This window comes from Peromyscus maniculatus, chromosome 11, assembly GCF_049852395.1.
Source record: "Peromyscus maniculatus bairdii isolate BWxNUB_F1_BW_parent chromosome 11, HU_Pman_BW_mat_3.1, whole genome shotgun sequence".
Lineage (NCBI taxonomy): Eukaryota > Metazoa > Chordata > Mammalia > Rodentia > Cricetidae > Peromyscus > Peromyscus maniculatus.
In genome coordinates this window covers 74,415,120-74,438,363 of record NC_134862.1, presented here as the reverse complement: position 1 = coordinate 74,438,363, position 23,244 = coordinate 74,415,120, and the positions used below count along the sequence as shown (strand labels likewise).

The following is a 23,244-nucleotide window of genomic DNA, read 5'->3' as shown; positions in this document are numbered from 1 at the left end:
AAATCCTGATTGGCGTAATAATTGGCAGTTTTGTTATTCATATATACTTTTCTTCAAGTCTAATTCTGTGCTAGGTTTTAAGATTCTGATTTTTCAGTGCTATTTTCTTATCCGTAGCTAAATAATTTAAGAATATCACATCCCAAGTTGATATACAATGCTTAAACCCATCTCTAATTGAAAAGCTGGCAGCGGCACACATCTTTTAGTAGAGCATTAAAGTGAGCCCCATATATTCTATCGGTCATCTACCCAAGCCTGGCTACTGAAAAAATTAGTCAAACTAAGAAGTGGCATCTTTTGCTGGTATTATCAGTTTCTAAAACAAAGTAGTACATAAAATGTTTAGTAGTGATCAGAATATAAAAGTAGATGCTTTCCTATATGGAATACAGAAATTGTAAGATAAGCCAAAAATTACCATAAATCTATAGTAATCTCTCTTAGAAGGTCATCCTCAGGATCTTGAAGTGAGTCTGAATTCATTTTTGCTTTCTACAACAAGTTTTGTTACTATTATTCTATGGCTGTTTGAGGGCACACATGCTGCACTGTGAGTGTGGCAGTCAGAGGACAACTTTGTGAAGGAATCCCTCTTGTCCCTCCTCCTTCATGAGGGTCGGAGAGAGCCTGTCCCGCTCGGCAGCCACCGCGCAGGCCTTCGCTTTGTCTTGGCTGCTGCTTGGAGGCTGCTCTGACATCAAAGTGTTTTTGGAGTCAGTTATTTTGCAAATGCTTCTATTACTGGCTGTCACCTTTTAATTTAATGATGCCAAGATGGAATTTATTTCAGGGCTTTTTGATGTTCTTAACTTACTAAACTTTATTCCAAGTATTCAACGCTGGTTTCTGCTTTTAAAATGAAGATTACAACTAAAAAGTATCATGTTGCTTTAATTGAGTCTTCCAATGGCTAAGACCATAGAAGTAAACAATGTGAAAAAGAATGATGATATTGAAACAGAAAATGTCACCATACTTCTTCCCCTTTGAGAGAATCAGGACTCATTCTCCACCTGTTTTTATGTAGAGATTCCTTAAGTAAATTTCTAATTTTAAGACACACACATACAGCTGCTCTGTTACCCCTTTTATAAATTTCTGCTGAAATGCATTAGAAAAATAAAATTATCACAGATATGACAGCTCTCACAAGGGACTGTGTTGTATTTTATAACTATGCCTTACTGTATTGCAAATGCTACATACCATATTATCTATTTCTTTAAATAATAAATAAAACAGTGGTTGTCTCTTCTCTTTTCCTCCTGTGATATTACCCTGTCTCTCAGTCTGTTGACTAGTCCCCACTCCCTCTCTCCAGTTTCTTCCTTAGATGTACTTTTTTTTAAGAAGGATTGGCCAGGATGGAGTGTTCACAGTCCCACAACCTGGTGGTCTCCTGCATTTAGGAAGTCACCATTGTGGTGCTGGGCACCCTGTGAGCATAGCTCAAGCAAATACCCTCTTGCCTCTGCCTCCAGAATAGCTGGGACTACAGGCATGCACTATCATTGTCCTGGACTTTAAGTTTGTTTTATAATCAACTTCCAAGTTCCACACATAATCCCCAGATGATGGTTTTAGTTGTAGTAAATACATAAATTTCAGTAAAAGGTGACTATAATACAGTTCTCTTTGTATTTATTTAAACTTTTTAAAAGTGTCTTTCAGTGGCTGGGAAGATGGCTGAAGTGCTTGTTCTGCAAGCATTGGGGGCCTCAGTTTGGATTCCCAGCATGCACATAAGAGTTGGGCACATAGGCATGCATCTGGAGCCATAGCACAAGGGTGGATGGAAACAGATGAATCCCAGGGCTCACCAGCCAGTGGGGCTAGCTGAAGCAGGAGCTCCACTTTCAGTGAGAGACCCTGTCTGAAATAATACAGTGTACGTGGCTGAAAGAGACACTGGAGGGGACAGGCACAGCTGGACACACACAGACACTCACAGTAGCATTTTGTAATTCTGTACAAAGAAATTCTACAAATATTTTATAGGAATTTTAATTTTTGTTGCTGTAACAAATGTGTTCTTTCACATTTTTATGCTAATTGTGTATTGCTGGTTTTTAGAAATGCAGCTGACTTGTATCCTAATTGTCTTTCCAGCCACATTACTTTTCTAGTATTTCTATTAATTAGCCTATAGGTTATTTTTCTTTTTAATGTAGAAATTAGATGACCTACAAATATAAATTTTCTTTCTCCTCCATTTTTTCCCTTACTGTGGTAGCTAATCATGGTCTTAGGAATCACACCTTACTCGTGGCTATGGGAAGAATGCCCCACAGGTGTGTCTAGGTGGGTTGTTAGGGCTACTGTGAATAGTTTATAGAAGGTTCCCAGTGTTCCTTTCTGTCCAGTTTACTGTGGGAACAGTTTCCGTCATGAATGAGGCTTGGCTCGATCAGACACATGTCACACTGCTGAATTACCATGTGTTTGTTTCAGTTTTTCCCTTAATCTATTAAATGTTTCTCCCAAATAGAATAACTGATTTTATTCATTAGTGCTTTGAAAGTTCTGGATCAATTAATTACATATGCTACTTTAGTCCTTCAATAAGCCAGCTAGTCAGATCCTCAACCACTGAGCTCTCACAGCTGTTGAGCAGTTTTGTGAATGCTTTTTAATTTGCCTGGATAGCTTAGAGTATACCAGTTTTTATTAAGAACAATATTTTTAAATGGAAATACGTAATTGTAACACAGTTATTAAGAATTCTCATTAACAATTTGCTGTTCCCAACTCCTTTCTATGAATACATAAATTTGTTTCTGTGTGACCATTTAAATTAATGTCTAGTCTTTATCAGTTACAGGTTTTAGTAAGGAGGTATATATTTGTATTTTTAGTTTTCCTACAAGACTTTTTTTTTTTTTTTTTTTTTTTTTAAAGACAGGGTTTCTCTGTGTAACCCTGGCTGTTCTGGAACTCTCTATGTAGACAAGGCTGGCCTCAAACTCACAGAGATACTTCTGCCTCTGCCTCCCAAGTGCTGGGATTAAAGTGTGCACCAGGACCCAGCTTCTCCAAGACTTTTTTAATATGTAAAATTGCTAAGTCAAAACTTTATGCATACTTTAAATTTAATATATGTCATTTAATTTTTTTCAAAATATTATGTTGTGGAACTCTAGTATACTGCTGGCAGGAGTATGAATCTGGGCGATCATGTTGCCAAACTGGTTCTGATTACTGTAGCTGAAGCTTGTGCACACACTACAGTGCAGCATTCACTCTTAGGAAATAGCCAACATGAACATGTGCCATGTGCATATGTTCACCAAAAGATATGCCATATGGTGATGGTAGCCCAGTTTCAGTCATCAGAAACTAAACAACACAGTAAATAAATTATACTTATGCAAAGTAATACCTTATGGGGAAGATGATAGGTGAACTTCAGGCAGCATAACAGCATGGGTGAGTACTATAATGTCGTGCTAAAGAAGCTGACCGTGTGCTGAGGAGATGGCCACACTAGCTCAAGGATCTTAGGTTGAATTGCGAGAACTCCGGCAAAGCCCGGCACAGGAAATGTGTCTGTAACCCCAGTGCTCCTTCCTGGAGATGGGAGGTGGAGACAGAAGAGTCTATGGGAGCTCCCTCCGGGGCCAGGCCTAGCAACACTGAACAACAGTAAAAGAGAACCTGCAGACAAGGAGCATGAGCTGTGCTTGTCCTCCGACTGTCACACGCATTTCAGAACACACAAGCTGTGTGTTCTGGTATATGAGTCCATTGAATTCAAACCCACAAATAAAACCACCATATCAGAGGTCAGAGAAGTTGTCTTTGAGGGAAGAGAAATGATAGAAGGCTCGGGAGACTTCTGGATGTCTAATGATGCTGTCTCCAGTATGGTGCTGCTGAGGTCAGCCTGTTCTGTTTGAAGACCGACCGCATAGTCCAAACTCTTGCCACACCCGTAGACTTAAAAATATTTTCAATCTGATAAACATAAAAAGAGAAGTTTGTTTATTGATGAGACAGACTATCATCTCATATGTTTTTCTTACCGATTTATAGTTTTAAATCTTACAGACTTCCCTTCTACTGTATGTCAAAATGTGATGTTTTAAATGACAAGTAAAAGCTCCAGAATTAAGTAACATTGGGTGTTAGGAGAGCACTCCCTTAATAGTAAAATCAACCCTAGAAAGAATACCCTGTTCATGAGTAGCTACTGCTGCCATCAGCTCCTTTGTAGAGAGAATGGAATCTGCCTGCTAGCTGTAAATTTCTCCTTTGGTGCGGAGCCATAGAAAAGAGACGCTACTTGGAAGTCTTCATTTTATCTCTTACTGATGTTCATTATCCTCTTGACTGGTCTGCACTTGGAACATTGTTAAACTATGTAGAATATTAGTGCCACTGTTCCCATGTTACTCAGTTTCTCAGGGGTTCTCTTGATGGCCTTTGTGAAGAGAAACACATAGAAATTGAGCAGGACATTGGTTTTTTGTTTCGTTTTGTTTTTCTTTTGAGACAGTGTCTCAAAATTCACTTTGAAGTCAGAGCTGGTCTTGGGTTCCTGATCGCCTCTGCCTCCCAAGGGTGTGACTCCTGGCCTAGGCCACCAAAGGAGGCAAAGAGAAGTAAAATTGCACATGAATTTTGTCTGTCTGATTTTATAGAATAGTACTTTAGAAACTACTGTGTCGCATGCTATTTTCTTTACTTTTTCAACCAGTACCAATTTCCTAAGTGATCACTGAACTAAAATATCTTGTAGTAACTCAACTACTATGATGAAGTCTGCCTTTTTATGCTTTTGATTGGGGGTGCTTTATTAAAATAATGTGTTTGAAATATAGAATTACTGCATTTTGATGTTTTTCATTATTATTCAGAAGTTGCCTGTGAATGTTTATTTTTGGTTTTGTTTTACTATGTAATACACAGACGCTCTGCTGTCGCTCGCATTCAGGAGTTCTTCAGGAGGAGAAAAGAAAGGAAAGAAATGGAAGAATTGGACACTTTGAACATCAGGAGGCCACTAGTAAAGATGGTTTATAAGGGCCATCGCAACTCCCGGACAATGGTACCAGATGCTCATGGTGTTCTTTGATGAGACTGAAGTTTCATGGGTTCCCCCCCCACACACACACACACACACCCTGTGGTGATTTTGTTACTCCTTTATTAAAGCATGGTTCTTTTAGTCCAGTAATATATTGCAAAAAAATTCTACCATACTAAAGAAATATATGTGTTAGAAAAATTATTTTATCTTAGAACAAGTAGTTAGTGCTATCTATCTGTCTGTCTGTCTGTCTATCTATCTATCTATCTATCTATCTATCTATCTATCTATCTATCTATCTATCTATCATCTATGCTTGCTGTCCACCTCAGAAATTTACTATTAAATTTTTTTAAAGCTCATTTGACTACATTTCACTATTTTGGAATGAGAAAATAAATCTGTACACAAATCCAGGTTGAGTATAAAATTCAGATACACTAATTACAACACCTTTTAAAATAACAGCTAAAAATTGGCTTTGGTCACTCTGTCTCTCCTTGCTTTAACTCTTCATCTTTGAAACGGACAGGATGGACCAGGAGATCTGCAAGATCAGTGTTATGTTTAAAACCCACAAATCTGCACGTCCAGTGCAGGGCAACAATCTAGCTGTTACTCTAAACCATGCCTATCTAGAAAGTGTTCTGTATGCCTATAGTGTTACCACAAAGTACTGCAGATCATGTTTTACCTTCTTGAGGGTCTAGGTAAAAAATAAACTGGATTGAGGAAATAATTAGCTGTATATGTCATCAGTAGTAATAATTTCATCATTTTTAAATGGATACTCATTATTAATAGAAGTAACCAATTTGCATTTTATGCATTTTGCCAGTTAGAATTTTAGATTAATGTAATTAAAGGGTAGCTGAGTGGTCGAGTGCACATGGCCCCGAGTTCATGGCTTAGTACAGAAAGAGATGAGAACCCAAGGTAGGCGTGTGCAACAGCGTCACCATGTGACGACGGGGTCTCTCCTTCCCTGCTGTCTCGTGTGAGCACCAGAAACAGCAAAAGTAGCAGCGGCAGGGGAAATGATTTTAAAGACGATGTCTGAAGTGTAAAGATCTTTTTACAGTCCTTCCATGTATGTTTATTAAAATAGTATGGCTATTTAGTATTCCAGATTCCTTTGTCTGCTTGCTTAACTAAAGATATGTTTATCCTTCCTTCTCAATTCTGTGGGCTTCTAACAGTTAATGAAAAAATACTTTTTGTTCTTGGCAAAGTACAAAAGGCAACAATTCCTTTTTCTTATGAAATGTTTTTATTGTCTTATAAAGCTAAAATGAGATGATTTTTAGAAAGCTCATCTATATGTATATATATTTTTTCCATTATACTGTTTTAAGCCCAGAAATCTTATTTACTTGGTTAGCGTGTGTAAAGTACTTGTTGTGTGTCAAATACATAGCAAAACCTGCTCTCGGGGGTGGGGGTGGGAGTTGGGGGGTGGGGGGGGCAGCTTCCCATGCTTTGCTGTGATGTTATCCCCCCCAGTGAAGTGCTCTTATGATTTTAAGATTCTTACGAGAAAAAAACCTTCAATATTTAACTTTTTTATTTTTAAAACCAATTCATTTTCACCATGGGAATGGAATCTGTCTTTGTTTGGGTAACTTTGACTTAGATGTCCTTGTGTTTCTTAAAATCCCTCAGATAAAAGAAGCCAATTTCTGGGGTGCTAACTTTGTAATGAGTGGTTCTGATTGTGGCCACATCTTCATCTGGGATCGGCACACTGCTGAGCACTTGATGCTTCTAGAAGCTGATAATCATGTGGTCAACTGTCTGCAGCCTCATCCATTTGACCCAAGTAAGATATCTCTCATAGAACAAGTACTGGAGAGTGCTGGTACCATTCCTCAGCTGTGTCAACACTACAAAAGTCTCATTTGTCCTACTAAGCACTACTAGAGAAAGCTATAGTTCTTCATGGGTTTAAAACAGAGAATTTGCTTTTATGGATGGGAGAGCGGTTCACAGAACCCCACCCCTAGCTGAGAAGATACTGGCAGTTGATGGCTGCAGGTGGAGGCAGAGTCAGTTTTCCCGGGGATATGGCTTCTGGTAAGTTGCCCATGCTAGTGGATGGCCCAAACCCATGCACGTCCTGGCAGCAGTAACTGGATTCAGTGGATTTAAAAGTGAATACACACAGTTAGGAGAGAGACATGAGTGGCAGTCTGGGAAGAGTTGGAGAGAAGGGAATAGGGAATGGATTTGATCAGAACATTTTGTATTCATGTATGAAATTCTCAAAGGACAAATAAATATCTTTAAAGGTTCTCAGCCTCAAAAAGAAAGAAAAGAATGTGTCAAATACTTTTGACAGGTATTCTGAAGAAATAGGTTCAAAGGTTTAGTCTTCTAATTTTTAAGTTTTATAGAATCTGGCATGACTGAATTTCTCATCATTTATTCAAAGCAAACCTCCAAGCCTTTTTAAGACTTCATGCATCTGAATTAATTTATTAGCATAACAGAGAATTGGTTTGCTCTTGCCTCTATTTGAAGTGACCACGTATTTCACAAGAAAACAGTGAATAGGACAGAAATTTGAGTGACTTCAGGATGGTCTTAAAATCTTGTTCTACGGTTAGTTACTTATAGGAAACGTTCAAAATGATAATTAACAGTTAATTATGTAGTACAAAGACTGGGGAGATGGCCCAGCAGTTTAAAACATGTACTACCCTTGTAGAGCACCCAAGTTTGGTTCCTGGCACCCACAAAAGGTAGCTCACAGCCATTGGCTCTGGGAAAGCTGCTGCCCTCTTCTGGTCACTGCATACACCTGCACTCTGTGCATCCACAAGCACACACACACACACAATTTAAAACAAATCTTTGGCCAGGTGTGGCTGCACGCACCTTTATTCCCAGCACTCAGGAGGCAAAGACAGGTGGATCTCTGATTTCCAGGCCAGCCTGGTCTACATAGTGAGTTCTAGGACAGCCAGGGCTATGTAGAGAGACCTTGTCTCAAAAAAAAATTTTTTTTTAAATTTCAAAAATATGTATAGCAGTTTTCATTCAAGCTAAGTTTTGTTAATTTTGCACCCATGCTTACTATTTATGTCTTGAATTTATGATAAAGGTGTAAATTTTCTTTCTAGTTCTGGCCTCATCTGGCATAGACTATGACATCAAGATCTGGTCGCCACTGGAAGAGTCGAGGATTTTTAATCGAAAACTTGCTGATGAAGTAAGACTTTTACTATACTCTATTTTAATTTTTATCTAAAATGCTATCTCAAGAGAAAACTAGTTTGTTAGTTGCTAACCTAAAACAGTCATTCAGTTAAGGAAGTCAAATTTTTAATCTCAGCATTCATGATGCATAGGCAGGTGGATGTCTATGAGTTCAAGGCCATCCTGGTGGTCTGTATAGCAAGTTCTAGGCCAGCCACAGCTATATAGTGAGACCAGGTCTCAGGAAAAGAGGCGGAGAGAGAGGAGGTCAAATTTTTTGAAAAAGAAAAATGAAATAAAAACATCTATGGAGCATTTGGCTGGTTAAGCATTCAAGCTTTTGAGCAGTAATTCAGCTGAGACCCATTCTGGATGAGGACTCAGAGGCTTCCAGTCTGAAGAAACAGGACCAGCTGAGGAACTGGTGAGTTTCAGGCAAGTGAGAAACCAAAGTTAAAACCACCATGGTGTTCTCAGGCTGATTGAGCAACTCTACTTGCAACCAACCAACCAACCAACCACCATTGTAAAAATGGTGCTGTTTGGAGGTATAGTAACACAGCAGGGAACTTTGACTAGTTACCCCAGTGTTGATACCATTTGACAGTTAGGGCCATCTTAGTATGAATACTTTGAGTAACAAAACACTGGCTTGTTTATTTCCTTTTGAAGACCATGTAGATTGCCTTTCTCCCCGCCCCCTGAGCACACTTGAGTGTGCTAAGGCCTATGGGTAAGACAGAGCCCGTATGCTTCAAGTTAAGTGTGTTTAGAAACTTTCTATGACTTTTTGAATATGAAAATCATCTTTTTGTAGTGTTTGAAATATATTAAAGCCACTTACATGATTTGAGGAAGTCATTTGTGTTTGCTTCCTGGCCAGGGTACATATCATATACAGCCTTGTGTCAAGTGAAAGGCCTGGACATTTGGATTGATTTTTCTGGATGCAGGTCTTTTTTTGATCCCTTTGTTTGAAAATCCTCACTGGGCCTAGACCATTTAGCATGTTGCCTATGAAATGTGTTAGATTTGCCTTCTCTTTCTTGCTGGCATAGTTATGTTCTATTAAAAAAAAAAGTGGTTGCATCCTATTTCAAATACCACCATGAATAAGGCTGCACGACCTAGAGCATTTGAGGAGTCTGGGGCCAGAATTGAGTTCCACTTCCCTCTGGTGTTCTTATGTTTGTCCAGGGGCAGAGTTTTCTTAAAAACCTTAAGGAAGGTCTGCAAGTATTCATCTTTACTTGGCTCTCAGCAGGATAAAGTCATTTCTAATGCATAGTTGTTTACCTTTTAAATTGTATTACTGTTGATCAACTCTGATCTGTAGTTGATATGTCTGTAGATACTATATTCTTATACTGAATGCGCTTACAGCACAAATCTGTGCAGATGTAAACAATTGCCAACACCCTCTGTATGGACCCAGTTCAGGTGGAATTGTACAAATAAAATTTGGAGAATAGTTAAAAAGAATCACTATGGTCTGAACTATAATTTTGACTGTATTCCAGCCTGATTTTTGAAGGCTAAATAACAACTTGAAAGGAGCTAAGCATAAGCTCATACAGCCATATCTGCACATGTGTCTCGGGGAGACACCAGCCAGCCATGCTGCTTTAGCCACCTGAGGCAGCACTCTGCTCCTTTGGAGAAGGGAAGGGTGTGATGCTTGGAAGAATGGGGGACCATGGGAGGGGCCCTTTTCAGTCTGCTGTGAAGCTTTCACCTCCCCCACTGCAGTAGCCTCACAAACACAGACATCGGCATGTGCATTTGCATACACATCACTTGACATTTCTGTGTCCTCATAGGTCATTGCTCAGCTCTCAAGCCAAAACTAGGGACTGATTTAGTAATAGAAGAGGCTTGTTAGAAATGAGGCCACTCTCTATAGGCCTCTCAAAGGCTCTTCCTTTGATGAGACAGTTGAAGCAACTCTATTCAAATATCAGGTGTGTGGAGCCAGAGCGTCAGCCATCTTTCCGAGCCCCTCAGCATCTTTCTTGAGAACAGCTTGAACATGGAGGGAAGAAGCCATTAACAACAGCTCAGCTTTTATGTTTCTTTGCTTCAAGTATGTGTTGTAAGTCTGAGTTCCACCACCACCCTCTCGTCCTTTGAGGAATACCCTACCACAGAACTGAATTCACATAAATAATAGGCAGGCTACTGAGGCCATACAAATCAGAGCTAGCATTGCTCATTCACACACAGGATGGAGCAGGAGAATGAGAAGCCAGCTGGTTCAAGTGCCCCACAGTCCACTCAGAATGCCTGGATTCTCAGCAAAGAACAAATGAAAACGGGGAAAGGAGGGACAGACAAGAAGAATGGATTCCAAGATGAAGACTTTGTATATAAACAGGCAGTTGAGAAATATGGAAATTTCCCTGAAGGAAGAAATGAAGAGAATAAAAGCAGTTGTGGGATGAAAAATAACCTATAAATTATGCTTAACTAACTTACTGAATAAATATAAATCATAGTTACATAAAAAAATCTATGATACTAAATGTAAAAATCAGATCTTACTAATTGTAATATTGACTTTAATAACAGATTAGAGGTATATCCTAGAGAAAAATAAGTTTGATCGTCCCTCTTACATATAACAGAAAGCATGAAAAAGGTCTGTCCTTTTAAGAGTGTTTTAGCTGCAAACAAATTGATTTTGTGGCCTGTAATTCACCTCCTACCACCCAGGAAGCTGAAGCAAGCGTTCTGGTCACACTGAGCCACATGTCAAGACCCTGTTGCAATAAGCAAAGCAGAATGGGGGTGGAGTGAGGAGCTAACCTTACTACACGCGACCCTCCCTCCAGGGTTGTAGACTTTTTACTTTGTCTGCTTTGATTTTTTACAGAGGGAATTAGGATTGACACACACACACACACACACACACACACACACACACACACACACACACACACCAGTGTCAATAGGTAGAACAACAAATGATCAGATAATTTTTCTTTATGTTTTAAGACTCCCTTAGTTCTTTGGTCTTCCTCATTTTCATTAACATTTTTAGCTAGCATACAAAATGATGAGTCTCAGTGAGGGAGGGAGGGAGAGGGAAAAGGAGATGATTTCACATACTTACCATTGAACCTTAAGCATTCTTACTCCCTCTCTCCTTCTTCTCTCCCGTAGCTCATTGGTCCACATCTTCCCCCAAGTCTTCCTTCTGCGTTTCACTTCCGTGTGTGTGTGTGTGTGTGTGTGTGTGTGTGTGTGTGTGTGTGTGTGAAGTTCTGCATCTGAGAAAAACACAGCTATTTTGTCTTTGTCTTCCTGTTAACCCTCTCTTGCTCTTTTTTCCTTAACACCCTTCCTCCCAACTACTACTTACCCTTCTGCTTTCATGCCATATAATACAGTCTTCATAGCAGAGAAAAACATACTGTATTTGTCTTTCTGAGGCTAGCCTATTCAACTTCACACAGGAATCTCTTTTCTACCCATTTTTTCTGCAAATGACATGATCTCACCCTTCTTTATGCTGACTTAAACATACATACATTTTCTTTATCCGTGGATCTCTACACTGGTTCTGTAGTTTGGGTTCTGTGAGTACTGCAGCAATTGTGGGAGACCGTTCTCAGGTTCCTGGTGGCTTTACCCAGCAGGTCTGCATGGAGGATGATTAGGACCACGGGCCTGAGTGCAGGTGTCTAAGATGGTCCGCACTTGGCTGTGCTGGGGGGAGGTCTTTTGCTCCACCCCTTGGTGTCTCTATAAATACCCTGGGGCACAGGCCCTGGGGCTCATTGGAATAGGTTCCAGGCCTTCTCGAGGCTATCCTGTATTTTCTATCTGTTTATCTCCACAATCTAAATGCTTCTATCTAATATTTCCTGCTGCTCGCACTCAGGAACACTCTGGGGAACTGTGGGGTTGTTGGGTAAACGCCCTGCAAGCAGTAAACATGTATGCATGCGTATCTCTAAGGTATGCTGGCTTAGATTCCTTTGGGTGTAAACATAGCAGTGATATGGTTGATTATAAGGTAATTCTATCTGCAGTATTTAAGGAAGCTCCTTACTGATTCTGATAGGGCTGCACCAGTTTCTGTTTCCACCAGCAGTGTGATCTGGCTCTCTTGTCACACTTCCTCTCCAGCATCTGTTGTCATCTCTTATCCTGATGATAGCCATTTTGATTGCTGTGAGGTGATGGCTCAGTGTGGATCTTTTATTAGTGTTTTGATTGGGAGTCTCACTTGACAGCCTCAGCTGGCCTAGAACCAGCTATGCGGACCTGGCTGGCCTAGAACCAGCTATGCGGACCTGCCTGGCCTCACATTTGCAGTCATCCACCTGCCTGTGGCTTTGCAAGGGCTAGGATTAATGTGCACACACCTCACCCAGCTCCTGCTCTAGTGTGCTTCCCTGCCGTATTGAACATTTTCTTTCTATTTATGGGTCACTTGTATTTCCTTTGAGAACTTTCTGTCCAAGTATTTTCTCCATTGGTTGGATGACTTGGTTTTTAATATTTAATTTTTCTGCTGTCAGACATACAGTTTACACAGATTTTTCTCCCATTCTGTAGACTTGTCTTTTCACTATGTTAATGGGAAGAAGCCTTTTAATTTGTCCAGTCTTGGAATTATTTCCTAAGCTATTAGAGTCCTTTTCATAAAGTCCCTCTCTGTGCTTATATCTTGAAGTATTTTCCCCTAACACTGATAGTTTCAAGTCCTACTTTAATGATCCATTTGGAATTGAATTCTGGACAGAATTAGAGAGGTGGTTATAATCTCATTCTACAGGGGATTTCCAGTTTTTCCAGCACCATTTGACTAAAAGACTCTCTCTCCAGTTTGCTTTTTTTTACATACTGTAGAAGTCCTCCACTTTCTCAGTCGGTTCATTCATGGGCATCTGAATGGATTTTGATTGTGGATTTTGTTTGTGGATTTTGATACTGTTGTGAATGGGGTTGTTCTCATTTCTTTCTCAGTATGTTTGTTATAGGGAAATAGGAAAACTACTGGTTATGTATGTTGGGTTTGTATATTTCCACTTTGCTTGTGGAGGGGGGCAAGAGAGTATAAAAGGGACCAAATATGATCAAAGTACAAGATATGCTTGAACTAAGTAAGGTAATTATGAAACCTGTCATTTTGTACAACAAATATAAATTAATTTTTTAAAGTAGTGCTGGTCTTTGATCTTCCTTTAACTCAAGTTAAAGTAATTGTTTGACATTGCCTTAAGGCAGAAATCCAGACATTACACATAAAAAGAATGAAAAATATTCCTCCTAAGACTTGCTGATTTTTAAAACTGTTTTCATAATCTTTAAGGCAAGGATGTATGAACTTTGATACAGTTGTTTAACTTGCTGTAGGTTATAACTCGAAATGAACTCATGCTGGAAGAGACTAGAAACACCATTACCGTTCCAGCTTCTTTCATGTTAAGAATGTTGGCGTCACTGAATCATATCCGAGCTGGTAAGAACTTCTACTCTATCATTAAAGTTGTTATTTGACCTGAAAACAGTAAGCCCTACTTTACAGACATTTCTATGGTTTTCTTAATATCCAAAAATGAAAGCAACAACTTCAGAAATAGGATGTCTTTCTGTGAACACTTGACCTTAGCCCAATGAACTATTTCCTTATAAACTAAGTTTATTGAAAAACGGTAAAATGAAAACACAGTCACTTGAGAACTCTTTATTAGGCAATCTTCTCATAATACAGAACTGTACCATAAGCCTCTAGACACATTGTACTGCTGGGTGTGGTACACACTCCAGTGATCTAAACACAAGGGGAGTAGAGGTGGGGAGGAACAGGTGTCCAAAGTCACCCTAGGCTACACAGTAAGTTCAAGGCTAGCCTGAGAGATAGGAGATCCTGCCTCAACTAACAAAAAAAACAAAAATATGAACAAAGTTGTGCCCAATACACTTTAACATAGATTTATTAAAAATCAATAATGCCATGATTAAAAACAAATATAACATGGTAAGAAAGAAAGTTATATTAGTGCATTTTTCAATAATTTTTTAAAAGATTTATTTATCTTTATGTGTATGGGTTTGGCCTGCATGCATATCTATGTATCATGTGTATGCAGTGCCACAGAGGCCAGAAGAGGGTGTTGGATCCTCTGGAACTGAAGTTACAGACTGTGGTTTTCTGCTTGTGGGTGCTGGGAACTGAGCCTAGGTCAGCAATAAGAACAGCAGGTGCTCTTAACTACTGAGCCATCTTGCTAGCCCATCAATACTTTTTTAGATGATAAACAGTGGTTCAATGACACAAATTCAAAAACTACATATATTACAACTGATACTCAAGAGTAAATTGCACAATCCGTATTTATAATAATGGAATCATTATACAGTGTGTGTTATGACAACATTTTATCAAGCAGGAATGTTTATCACTTTTCACTGATTTCATAAATGTGTTCATATGTTAGGTATTATGCATCATTTGTAGAGTACCTATACTGTATCAAATATTAACTCTTTATTATTTATTTATTTATTTATTTAAGATAGAGTCTCTGGCCGGGCGTGGTGGCGCACGCCTTTAATCCCAGCACTCGGGAGGCAGAGCCAGGCGGATCTTTGTGAGTTCGAGGCCAGCCTGGGCTACCAAGTGAGCTCCAGGAAAGGCGCAAAGCTACACAGAGAAACCCTGTCTCGAAAAAACCAAAAAAAAAAAAAAAAAAAAAAAAAAAAAAAAAAAAAAAAAAAAAAAAAAAAAAAGATAGAGTCTCTGTGTATAGTCCTAATTGTCCTGCAGCTTGCTGTGTAGACCAGGCTGGCCTCAAATTCACAGAGAGCCACCTGCCTCTGCCTCCTGAGTACTGATATTAAAGGAATATACCACCAAACCCAGCAGATACTAACCCTTTCTTTAAAAAATTTAAGATATTACTTTAGATGTATTTTTATGGTGTACGTGTTTTGCCTGCGTGTACATGTTCTCCATATGCATGCCTGACACCTGGGAAGCTCAGAAGGTGTTGGAGGCCCTAGAACTGGAGTTACAGGTGGCTCTGAGCCACTCTGTGGTGATGGGAACTGAACCTGGGTCTTTGCAAAAGCAGCAAGTGCTCTTAACCGTAGCCATCTCCCCAGCCCCTCACATATTAACCCTAACTTGCCCAGGCCGTCCACCTGATGATGTTAAAGCCTGAATTTGAAACTGCCTTCCCCTTGACTTAGGATTTCATGGACAGCCATGTATTCAGGTCAGTATTCTGACATGCAAGCCCTGGATATATACCAAAAATCTTTGTCTCCTCAGGTTTTGTAATTACACTGTCCCCTTCCATCTGGTATTTGCTGTCCTTCTGTTGTGAACTATTTTATTAATTAATATTTTCCAGATTACTTGGGGAAATATATCTGTCACAAATGTCCTAAACACCATCCTTACTGTGGCAGTGATTTCTGCCATTGCCTTCTTCATACACCGTGATATGATCCAGCTTATCTTCATAAAACTTCATTCATTTCTTTAATAAGCCACTCTCTAGGGTAGAGCTCAGTGGTACAATGCTTACTGTGCATGAAGCTCTAGGTTTAATCCACAGCACGGCAGAGACAAAACAAGGACATTAAACACCTTCACTGAACATCCTGTCATAAGCCCTGAGGATAGGAAGATAAACAGAAGTAACTCTTGCCACCCAAAAGCTAATATTGAGAAGACAGGTTCTTAAGTAGTATACAGGGGTCATCATTGAGAGGTTCATAAAGGACTTTCCAGGATATGTGGAGGAAGGAGCTCCTGAAGAAGCCGGGGCAGTTTCACAGAAAGGGTAATAGTTGTACTGAGCAGAACCATGAGTACTGATGAAGTGTGCAAAAACATCCCAGGCAAAGGAGCAGCCAGTGCAGATGACATAAGCCCGAGAGAGCGTGCTGCAGCCACTCACACCTTCAGACTGTGTGTGCACTTGAGTGCTGGACCCAGATAGTGCTCGACCTTGAGAGAGAAACTTTTTATTTTCGTCATCATTGTAAGGATTGTCAGGATTAGCACAATTCCTAGAACATAGAAGATGTTGAATTGTAAGAAATCTTAAAAACAGAATTACACAGTCCTCTTATAGGCATGTCCAACCTGTTGCCCACAGGCTGCATGTCCCAGCCAGCATAGCTGTAAATGCAGCCCAATGGAAAGTCATAAACTTACTGAAAACAGTAGATGATGGGGTTGGGGATTTAGCTCAGTGTAGCTCAGTGGTAAAGTGCTTGCCTAGCAAGCACAAGGCCCTGGGTTCGGTCCTCAGCTCCAAAAAATAAAAAAATAAAAATAAAAAAGAAGAAGAAGAACCAGTAGATGAGGTTTTTATTTTGCAAGGAGTTTGTGTTTGTTTTGCTGCATAAAGGTTGAACACACCTGCATGGCCTCCACTCTCTTCTCTCCCACATCCTCCTTTGCAGGCTCCCTTGATAGCACCTGACATCCGTTATTAAAACTTAGTCTCCAAGGAACCCTGTTTGAAAACCACTGCGAGAGAATGTAACATATCAAGATCTTGTATGTTTTAGAATTACATGATATTGTATATATGATGGTATATCTTCGTTCTTCATTTACCTCTTGAGGCAAAATTAAAAGCTTATGTTGGGGCTGGAGAGATGGCTCAGTTGAGCACATACTGCTCTTCCAGAGGACCCACACCAGGCAGCTCACAGTTGACTGAATCACTAGCTCCAGTGGTATCCATGCCTGGCCTCCGCCTCCATAGGCACCTGCACTCATGTACACATACCCACATTGACGTGTGCGTGCACATACATGTGTATACACACACACACACACACACAATTTAAAAACCGTTATGTACCAGTTTAATGGTGTATGCCTTTAATCCCAGGCCTAGAGATGCAAGGCAGGTGGATCTCTGTGAGTTAGAGGCCAGACTGGGCTATATAGCCAGTGAGACATAAGACCCTGTCTCCAAAACAAAACAAAACAAAACAAACAAAAATCCACCTCGTCTGTATATATAATAGTGAATAGATTTTTACATATTTATGTTTGACTGGTAAACTTTTTTTGTGGTTTTAAATAGACTCTGGTGGTTATTTAAACAGAGGATTTTGAGCACGTGTAATTCTTGTGTCTGTGTTTTCCAGATCGTCTGGAGGGTGACAGATCTGAAGGCTCAGGTCAGGAGAATGAAAATGAGGATGAAGAATAGACGACTCTTCGCAAGCACTTAGATGTTCTGAAATTTGTATACGACATTTATTATATTTTTTTCTTTACAGAACTTTAGTGCAATTTAAGGCTATGGTTTTTCGGAGTTCTTCCCCATTTTTTGGGATAACCAAACATTGAGTTGGAATGAGTGTGTGCATGAGTTGGGCGAGTGTGTAAAACAAAACAAGCAAAAGGTTTGTGAAACTTGTTGCCGTGTATGGAGTGCTAGGAAACGCAAAGTGCAATACTTCCCTCACCCTCGGACGTGGGAGCTTGGATCAGTGTTGAAAAGTCACGTTCATTGTAGTGGAAATGTTGGTTCAAATAAATTTCTACACTTGCCGTTTGCATGGTTGTTACTTTCTAATTAAAGAAGGTGATTGTTTTAAGATCTTAAATTTGACTTTTTATTTAATTCTTTGCTACTTTGATCCACATTTTCTAGTCATTTCTCTAACAAAAGAGGACTTTCTGTCTTTAGAAACCTTTTCCATCTGGACCTCTGTGTGACCAGATCACGTCAAAGGGCCTTTACAGTTCTCTTCCCAAGGTACTTTTCTTCACGTTGAGCTACTGTCCCGTGATTTGTGGTACCTCATTTGAATCAGTCAGAGCCTTGTGGATGGTTCACATTAACACAAACTGGAGGTGCTGTCTTCTGGTCTACCTCTCTGTCCATATTCCTGATTTCACAGCCGTCAGTTAGCTGACTAACATCCACATCCCCTTCAGACAGTCCTCCATACCCAGACCTGTGTGTGTCTTACAGACCTAACCTTTTCCACCTCCTCAGTATAATTACATGCACACATCTCTCCAATCCCTTTACGAAAGTAAAATCTCCTCTCAATGCCGGGTTATTGTATTCATAGTCTTCCCGATCATCATCTGCACAAACATCCATGGCTGCTCATGTTGAAAGCCTCTTCCAGAAGCCAGGCCCGCCGGACGGGAGGGAGGCAATTGCTGCCTCCTGATACCTTACAGATAAAAATACTTTGGCATGCAGAGCAGTGTACCTCTCGTTTAGTGAGACTAAAGGACAGCTTCAAAAGCAAGGACCCCCCTGGACCACATCCAGAAGTGGCTTTTGGACCCTGCATAGCTGCCTGATAGACGAAAGGCCAGGCCAGTGCAGATCTGATGTGGCCTGCCATGGTCATCGCAAGCATGGGGGCCTCTGTCGGTATTTGCTATACCAGCTGCTTTTGTTGAAAGCAGTTCACTTTTGGTTTAATCAGCAAGTAGCTTAACTGTTCCGGTCATTTTCAGCAACCTGAATATCCTGCCAGAAGAACTGACTGAATCAGATACTGAAAATATGATATAACATGTCTCCAGCTGGGCCATGAACATGCTCGAAGGTATAGCCAGACAGAGCCATCTCTATGAGAAACATAGACCTCCTCCCCACAAGGACACTCTTTGTCATGGAAGAAAGTAGATGTGACATGAAACCAGTAGTGTGGATTTGTAGGGGACAGAGCGCTGGAACACTCGGGTCAAAGGGTAGCTGTAGGAAAAGACTAGACCAAAGGCAATGCCAGGTGTCTACGGTGGTGCAGTATGCTGATGGGGGATGGGGTTGGTGTGTGTTCTCTTCACTTGCCTGTGAACTTGAAGCTGTCCTATCCAAGGAGTCGGGTCTGTTACCAGCAAAGCAGTTATGTAAACAACTGGTGTGTATTACTCAGGAGCGGGCCAACTAGACAAGTAGTTAAGGATATAGCAAAGACAGGACTAAGTCTTGACCACTCCCAAGAGTCAGTGGAGGAGAGGCAGGGAGTTAGGAGACTGGCCCCAAGGTTCGCTTACACACTCAGACAAAAGGGTGGTGTCGGTTTGAAGAGGTGAGGAGAGGAAATGGTGAACCTGGTGCAGAGAGGGCTGTGTCTGCCACCATCTGCTGCTCAGTGTCTGCTTTGATTGTGAGAGGAAAAAGGGACTGGTAGGTGGGTAGGTAGATTAGATAGGATAGATGATAGACAGACAGACAGATGAAAAAGCGCTAGTTCATTAAACCTCTTTAAAAACCAGCCTTAAAAGCTGGTCATGGGAGCCAGACAGTGGTAGTGCACACCTTTAATCCCAGTATCGAGGACTATGGGGGTCCAGCCCCTCGATAGTCCCCTCCCAGGGTCCGGGAAGAATCTACAACCAGCTGATAATTAATCTTTGATGAAAAGAAATGAATCTATGTACACAAAACTCCTTAGTTCATACACTTTATTATTCTGTGATAGTTCTCTCTCTACACAGCTTCTATTCTGCTCTCATGTCTAGCGCCTTTCTTGCCTGATTTCTCTATATTTATCTACTGTCCCCTCTAGGTTCTACCGTAATTCCTTCATCTAGTTCTGTCCCTTCTAGGTTCTCATCTATCTAGTTCTTTCCCCTAGCAGCTCCTCTCCCGTCTCCTTCTCTCTCATCTGGCTCTTCCTCATCTTGTTCTTCCCCATCTGGCTCTTCCTCATCTCCCATCTCGTTTCTCTGGTCCTCTCTTCTAGCCCTTCAGTCTAGTTCTTCCCCATCTCAGTTCGTTCCTCTTTAGTTCTTCCCCATCTGGTTCTTCCATTCTCTTTTCTCTTTTCCGTCCTTCCATTCTCTTTTCTCTTTTCTGCCTTGGAAGTCCAGGTGTAAAAAGGGAGGGTCCGAGCTAAATTGTGTAAAGCTATTAACGTCCACCTCACCTAGGCGGTGTCTCCTTGTGGAATTTACCTTAAGTCAGGAGACTTGCATGTGGGCTGTTATCACTGTTAGTCCTTGAAAGTTGGGCGTCATCCTAGGCAGTGTCTTCTGTTAGTCCTTGAAAGTGGCTAAGGGAGATAACTGATTCCAGAGAAAGCCTTTCCTGAGGCTGTTCTCCAAATACCTGGAATGTATATGTCCAGAGAGTGATCAGTCCACACTGTTAGCCTTTCTTAGAGAAAAGTCAATTGGAAAAACTATGAAGGCACACATGATTTTCATAACAGAAGACAGCTGATATATAACAAGATATAAAACACCAAAAACTCTTTGGAATTTGGCTTCCTCTGGAGGAATTCCCTGATCCCTCCAGGTAGTGACTTTGCCATAACCAGCTGAGTTCTTATGATATATTCCTGTGGCCTGCAGCATCCCAGCACTTGGGAGGCAGAAGCAGACAGATCTCTGTGAGTTCGAGGCCAGCCTGGTCTACATAGTCAGTTCTAGGACAGCCAAGGCTGTTACACAGAGAAACCCTATCTCGAAAAAAAACAAAAAGCTCGTCGTGATGGTGCATGCTTTTAATCCTAGTACTTGGGAGGCAGAGGCAGGATGGTCTCTGAGTTTCAGGCCAGCCAGGACTACACTAAAAAAGAAAAATTGGGTTTAGAGTATCTTGAATATGGTAAGCAAGACTCATGTAACCAATACTTGACTTGGGGGAACTGAAATGCATTAATGGATCTATCCAGGTGACTTTACTATGGGGATCCTCACTCCCAATTCTGTGTAGTAAGTTCCCTCTTGCTGCTCAGTACTATTCTCAGCCCATGGGGAGCTGAGATAGGAATAGGGCTGTAGGAAGTTGGGGGAAGGGACAGGCACCCAGAAAAGTCCATAGACCACAAGTCCAAGTGCAAACTGACAATTTACACATTCCAAAAAAAACATTTAATCAGGTAAACAAAACATGTCTAAATACACTTTTACTTATTCATAAATACTGATTTATATATAATAACCCTAGACAATTTTATCTTTAAAAACACCATCCAAAACTTCAAGTTAAATATATTTCAGGGATAACTTGGGTTTTATTTATTTACTTTTGAAGTTTGGTTTTTAACCACTTCTTCCTGCAGGTATACGTCATCAGGACAGCACCCAGGACACTCCTTCAAGCGCGTCTATACCAACGACAGATCCATTTCCAGGCACGCGGGCTTTCTGCCACACTCGGCATGATCTTGTCACCCAAGTCCTCCGGGACTGTCCTTTCCTCTGGGAGGAGCTGGCTCACCTATCATTTTCATTGTTTCAAATAGTGGTAGATTGTGTGCCAACATTACACGGACCCAAATTGTGCTTGTGGTATGTTGTGCAGATTGATGTCTGTGCTTTGAATTCTTCCCAACAGATGATCGATCACCTGACCTTGGGCCTTCAAGGCCATTTTTTAGGCCTGGGTCAATAAGATAAGCCGCTGAAGCTCCTTCGTCTTCCTCCCATCAAATAAAGCCCAGCTGACCCACTCTGCTAAGGATGACCTTTAACCCACCTGTGCCTCCTCCTCCTTGGGCTACGAGGCTTGTCCCTTCACTCAGCATCGTGACCAAGACCTAGGGATTTGGCTGTGCCTCTCTCTGGTTTACCTCATTTTGAGACAGTTTTCCTAATGACCTTCCTGGATTCTCATCTCCTCTCTCCCCAGCCCACAAGAACAGTATCTGCCTGTCCCTCCTTGTAGTCATTTATGGCTGGTCACATCCATGTTCTTGTGGTCTTCCTCAGGTTCTGTACACTCCAGGGAAGACGAGAGCTCTGGGAGCCGGGAGCCAGACATGGTTACTGCTGGACTGAGTGGTCCTCAGCACCTAAAGGCATCGGTGCGTGCGTGCGTGCGTGCGTGCGTGCGTGGGGGGGGGTGGTGTTGGTTAAACATAAGCCATGGTTACCTTTCTAGAGCTTTATTGGGAGCGGGGAGAGAGAGAGGGAGAGGAGGGAGGGAGGGAAAGAGGGAGAGGGAGAGAGAGAGAGAGGGAGAGAGAGAGAGAGAGAGAGAGAGAGAGAGAGAGAGAGAGAGAGAGAGAGAGAGAGAGAGAGAGAGGAAAGGGAAGGGGGAGAGAGGGAGAGAAGACAACAGACGGAAGGAAGGAGCAGAAAGGAAAGAGAGGGCTGCACAGAGGGTCCACCCGCTTTTTAGGCTGGGACGCCGGGGCAGACTGATGACGCAGGCTGGTGACATAATCAAGGACAGAATCCTTGGGGGGGGGGGCGGGGGTTCTAGGTTAAGGTCAAAGTTGAGCTGACATAGATTGGGACTCTATACATCATCTTTAGTGCAGGGTATTGTAGAGAGACTTCTTTTGTGTGTGAGCAGGTCATTAACGCGGAAGGCAGACTTTCTCACTAGAAGAGCTCATGCTTGTCCCTACCAGCCTCTCATGTTCCCAGTTCTCCTCAGCCTTCCCACCCTCCTCTCCGCTGCTTGCCCTTTGCCAATGTTCCTTCACTCCTATTATAGTCCTTTTACCCCAAACATCAAATAATTCCCCCAGGGCAACAACCCTGCACATAGTTAATTATCCTGATGGAATAACACAGCCTTTGAAGGTGCCCAGGTACCAGAGACCCCTGTGGAACAGGCAGGATTCTGCCCCATCAGTTACACTGAGAAGCACGCCCAGTGACTCAGGTCCGCCTGCCCCTATGTCCGTGGTGGATGCACTGCGGGCATTTCTGTAGTCCACCAAGCACCCCCTGCAGGCAGCATCCTTGGATTCTGTGTCCTAGCATACAACAGGCTCTTGGATGTCTTAGGTGAGGCACACAGTGGGGCCTCATACATGCCTGTTCTTGGCCTCCTCTTGTTTAGCCACAGCATCCTCGCTGTTCCGTCCAGACAGGAGACAGACGAAACGAGAGGCTGAACAGGTCTCATGAGCTCATCTTCTGGTCCACTGATAAATGTCCCCCCAGTCTGCAAATCTAAGGAGCACGTTGCCCTCTTGGAAAAGCACTCATAACAATCCTATCTCAACAGACTAGTGTGCTCTCTCTTGCCTCGGCCTCATTTTCCTCCTCTTGTCCAGACCCAATCTACAGTACCCTATTGCAAGTACTGAGTTTA

At 41.5% G+C, this 23,244-nt stretch overlaps 1 protein-coding gene across 12 annotated transcripts in view; it reads left to right on the top strand.

Moving 5' to 3' along the window:
- Window positions 1-17,824, top strand: part of Dcaf6 (DDB1 and CUL4 associated factor 6) — a 115,320-nt gene extending 97,496 nt beyond the window's left edge. For all 12 annotated transcript variants that reach the window (XM_076547907.1, XM_076547906.1, XM_076547904.1 and 9 more), the window contains 5 exons: window positions 4,912-5,050; window positions 6,695-6,851; window positions 8,155-8,243; window positions 13,595-13,700; window positions 17,360-17,824. In XM_076547907.1, the coding sequence (XP_076404022.1) occupies window positions 4,912-5,050; window positions 6,695-6,851; window positions 8,155-8,243; window positions 13,595-13,700; window positions 17,360-17,424 (556 nt within the window). In that variant the 3' untranslated portion in view covers window positions 17,425-17,824. The remainder of the gene's footprint in view (window positions 1-4,911; window positions 5,051-6,694; window positions 6,852-8,154; window positions 8,244-13,594; window positions 13,701-17,359) is intronic.
- The last annotated feature ends 5,420 nt before the right edge of the window (window positions 17,825-23,244 follow it).